This window comes from Eutrema salsugineum, unplaced genomic scaffold, assembly GCF_000478725.1.
Source record: "Eutrema salsugineum unplaced genomic scaffold, Eutsalg1_0 scaffold_17, whole genome shotgun sequence".
NCBI classification, from domain to species: Eukaryota; Viridiplantae; Streptophyta; class Magnoliopsida; order Brassicales; family Brassicaceae; genus Eutrema; species Eutrema salsugineum.
Genome location: NW_006256852.1, coordinates 802957 through 807842, shown reverse-complemented (window position 1 = coordinate 807842; position 4886 = coordinate 802957). Strand labels below are relative to the sequence as shown.

Below are 4886 nucleotides of genomic sequence, written 5' to 3'. Positions count from 1 at the left end.
TTGTCGTTTTTCAAAACTTAATAAGCAAATAAAAATAAGTAACATGATCATTGTAAATCAAACCATTTTAATACATTAGAACTCCCATCTCTTCCTATAATCATAACGTTTGCTTAATTTGTTAACGATATATATATATATATATATATTGGCCAATTTTTTTGTAAGACCATCTTTATCCCAGAGAGATGGGTCCGTTTCTAAACCATTTTTTGCAATAAAATATTCAGATTCAGACCCAAAAATGTTGAAGACGATTCTTAAATATGGACGGTTGGAAACGTTTCTAATAACGGGTAGAATTATTTTTTTTTAGAAACCTATTCTGGTTTCTAGCAATGTTTAGAGCATCTCCATTAGTGTTACCCAACATGGATCTCTTAAGATTAGTTTAGTAATTTTTTTAGGATGAGAGAAAAGTATAAGAAACTCCTGTATTTTTGATGTCCATTAGTAACTGTATTTATGTTTCTTAGGAATAAAATAATAATATTTTTGTAAATAAATAATTTCACTAATTTTTTTGGTTTTTTTAATATTATAACATATTAAACTTAAACAAGTGGTTATTTATTTCATAATACTGAAATTTTAAATATAATAACATATTAAACTTTAATAAGTAGTTATTTATTTCATAATACTAAAATTTAAAACATACAAATTATTGAAATTGAAAACATAAAACGATTGCTTCTAATTGGTAGAACCACCAAATTTGTTCCAAATATGCTACATCAGATCAGCTTTCAAACGTTTATGTATTTGTTTATCACGAATTTCATTACGAATGCTGATCATATTGCTGATATTTGTAGGCATATCCGTAGAATACATCATATCAACTTGCGATGATCTGTTTTCGTCTGGTTGTTGGAATCCTGATATATCATGCAGATTGTGGTTATCTCGTTCGTTTTCGACAATCATATTGTGTAATACGATGGATGCCCTCATGATCTTCCCAATCTTTTGCTTATCCCAGATTAGTGCTGGATTTCTAATAATGGCAAATCGAACTTGGAGAACTCTGAAAGCACGCTCGACATCTTTCCTGACGGATTCTTGAACTGTAGCAAACAACATTGCTTTGTCATCTTGTGGAAGGTTAATAGACTGTATAAAAGTTGTCTATTTCGGATAGATACCGCCAGTAAGGTAATAAGGCAACTTATAATTGTGACCGTTGACGGAGTACTTCACTTTCGGAGCTCGACCTTGTAAACGATCATCAAACAAAGGTGAGCGGTCAAGAACGTTTATATCGTTTAGGGTACCTGGAGGCCCAAAGAATGCGTGTCATATCCAAAGATCGTATGATGCAACAGCTTCTTATACGGTTGTCGGTTTTTCTGAACCACGGGTATATTGGCCTTTCCAAGTGGTAGGACAATTCTTCCATTTCCAGTGCATACAGTCAATGCTTCCTATCATCCCGGGAAAGTCACATGCCTCTCCAACATCGAGTAGGTGTTGTAGATCTTCTGGTGTGGGTCTTCTTAGGTACTCATCTCCAAACAAGTCTATTATGCCTGCAGTGAAATTTTCCAAGCATAAAATTGCGGTAGATTCACCTAATCGGAGATATTCGTCCATTGCGTCTGCCGCAAAACCATATGCCATCATACATATTGCTGCGGTACATTTCTGCAGTATTGATAGCCTAAGCGACCGGTAGCGTTCCGTTTTTGTTGAAAGTATGGAACATCTTCAGATAGCCTATCCACAATCCGCATGAACAATGGCTTGTTCATTCTAAAACGGCGTCGGAATATATGTGGAGGATAGGTTGCATCTTCCGTGAAGTAGTCGTTCTATAACCGGATGTGACCTTGTTCCCGTTCTCGTTCAATGTATGCTCTTTTCTTCTTCTTCTTAGCTGTTGGAAGACGCTCTCTAATTTCTTCATAGGCTTCCTCGAATTTTTGTTCAAATAATTCATCAAAAGCTTCATCAAGGAAGTCATCAGAATCATTGTTTGATGAAGATGCCATGGTTTGTGGATTTTGGTTGGTTTAGTGTGGATTAAGAAAGAATTTTTGTTAAGAACTTGTGGAAAAGAGAAGTAAAGAGAACATGAAAGAGAATAAGGAGAATGTTTGTTAAGAGAATACGAGTGCAAGAGAATAATGAGAAGTAAAGAGAAGTCTGGACTAAGCAAGAATGTTTGTTAAGAGAATACGAGTGCAAGAGAATAAGGAGAAATGTTTGTAAAGAGAACGTGAATGATTGCTCGGTGTAATAAGAATTGTAGTCATCAGCTTATATTTATAGGAATGACAATATTCTAAAAAATGTGGGCTACAAAATTACATTGGCGATAAAAAAATGTGGTGTCCAAACCACTAGTTTACATTACAAACACTCGTGACAGAAGACCCCAAAATTTGTGTTCCCAAACCCCAAAACAAGCTTCCTTGTGCCCACTTAAAATCGTGACAGAAGACCCCAAAAATTGTGTTGTCAAACCCCAAAACAAGCTTCCTTGTGCCCACAAACGCATTTCTCCAACTCTCGTGACAGAAGACCCCAAAACTCTTTGTGCCCACTTAAAGTATTCTTCGAAGACTGAAACAGAAAACAAAAGTCATCAAGTAATTCCAATAATACAAGTAACAAACAAGCTTCCAACACATCATTGCAATAATTAAACTCAAACAACTTATGAATCCGTAAGAAACAAGGTTCCACCAAATCATTGCAACATTAAATACGATCCTTAACATAATAAAAAACTTGTAATTTGACTCATCAAATTATCCTTAAAAAAAAACAGGTTACGATAGTTGCTACATTAAATAAGAAACAAACAAGGTTTGACTTATCACATTATCCTTAACATAAAAAAAAAACTAGCAACGAGGTCATACATAAGATAGTGGTTAAAAAACGGATCAACCCAACAACTCATTAATTAACTTGGTCTTCAGGGCATCCTCGATTTCAGATAGTGGTTCAGTCTTCGCTAATAGATTGTCGAGGGTTTTGTGTTTAGCAAGCCTGGCCTTCATCTCCAAATCCTTCTGCTTACACTCCCATAAGCTATCAAAGTCTTGACGTGCTTTTCCTTCTTCTTTCCCACAGTTTGTATTCTTTGCTTTTGCCTTGGCTGCTTTCACACCCGGTGGTCGCACTTCTGATACATCATCTTCATTGCTTCCTCCAACGGTGTTGCTTACTGACTGAGCCGAAGTTGGTTCACCAAAATTCTTCCGTTTTGAGTGTCCACTGTCTTTGAGAGAGGATGATCTACACCATTTCTGATTGTGTCTTAATTCCCTCCAAGTGTTTTCTAGGCTGAACTTCACCATGTGATTACTGAAAAATATCTCATGCGCAGCTTTCATGATGTCGTTCTCACTCTGGCCGCTGGACTTCTCCTTCGTAGTTGCCTCATAACATCCGACGAACTTGCACACCTGGTCATTAATCCTACACCAGCGTTGCTTGCATTGCCCTATTCCTCGGCTTGGCTGACCTGCAAGCTGTTTGAAGAGTTATAATACGCGATTATGCGTTTCCAGAAGAATGCGGCTTTCTGGTCATTCCCAACCACCGGGTCTTTACTAGTATTGAGTCAGACACTTATGAGAATGACATCCTCCTTTGGTGTCGACTTAGTTCTTTGAGCCGTTTGCTTAACTACTGGGCTTGGTTCATCAGAAGTTGGTGTGCTGAACACAGGAACTTCTGATGATCCAAGATCAATGACGTGCGAGAACCCTTCATTACCAATCTGACTCGTTAAAAGGTTTACAAAACCTTCGGTTGGACCATAATGGTTTGAGGATTCCATTACGGACTGGATTTAGTGTTTTAGAAGAGATTTTGAGAGATAGAAGTTTAGAGAAATTTGAGAGAAAGTAGTTTAGTTTTTAAGTTTTCAGTTTTTTAGAGATAAAAGTTTATGGACTGGGTTTAGTGTTTTAGTTTAACGTTATATGATCTTGCGGAAGCCATTTACTATGCAGTTATTATCAACCTAACATATGCATTAGACCGTACATTGCAGTTATTATCAACCTAGCCTATGCATTGAACTCTACAGGCATTTATCACAGACCTAAGCCGTAACTTACAAGTTAACTAAAGAGGAAAAAGTTGACTAACCTTGCATAAAAAGAGTCGGTTGAAGCTTCGACACCATATTTCCATTGTCTCATCATTTACCCTCATAAAACAAAACAAAATAATTATAAAATGTTAAAACCTATCGTAATCAAACTACACCCACAACCTATCAAAGGAAGCTTTAACTAGTTCACCTTACAAAAAGCATCATAGCATTTAACACAAAGCAAGATTAAATGGAAACTCAACCGTAAAACAAACAACCATTTATCACAAAAAGGTCACAGCATAGCAAATCCATCAGATGGTCATTACAAGCAAACCGGTTTCTTAAATTGACTTAAACAATGTCGTTTTGAAAAGAAATTCCACGTAGGGAAATTAACTTAAACATCTTCAAACTAGAGACTAGATGTTACTTACTCAACAGCTACTTAAACATGTAAGTGATAGCCGTAAAGACACATAGCAAGAACAACATCATGAAGCTGTCACCTTGGTTGGAATTTTGTTCCTTCAGCACTCTGACCTGTTCTTGAAGCACTCTGACCTCGTCTTGTAGGTCTCCAATGCTGGCCTGCATGGCTTGACGGTTGTCAATAGTCAACACCGATTGCCTATGCTGTTCAAGCTTCCTCTCGAGAATACCGATATGCTCAGTCACCGCATCGTCCCACCATTGAAATATATGTTCACCACTGCCATGTACATGATTTAGAATGAAATCAAATTAACTACACAAACAGTTAATCTAAACAAGTAAAAGAGACATGATATTGAACCTTACCTCATCATTCCACGCCGGGCAAGTATAG

The 4886-nt window shown here is 36.8% G+C and overlaps 1 protein-coding gene across 1 annotated transcript; it reads right to left on the bottom strand.

Annotated features, from left to right (window-relative positions):
- Positions 1-2894: 2894 nt before the first annotated feature.
- Positions 2895-3796, bottom strand: LOC112087595 (glutathione S-transferase T2-like). The gene is made up of 2 exons (XM_024157540.1): positions 3584-3796; positions 2895-3485 (listed from the first exon to the last, which is right to left on the bottom strand). Exons 1-2 carry the CDS (start codon positions 3794-3796, stop codon positions 2895-2897), a joined length of 804 nt encoding a protein of 267 aa, XP_024013308.1.
- Positions 3797-4886: the final 1090 nt, after the last annotated feature.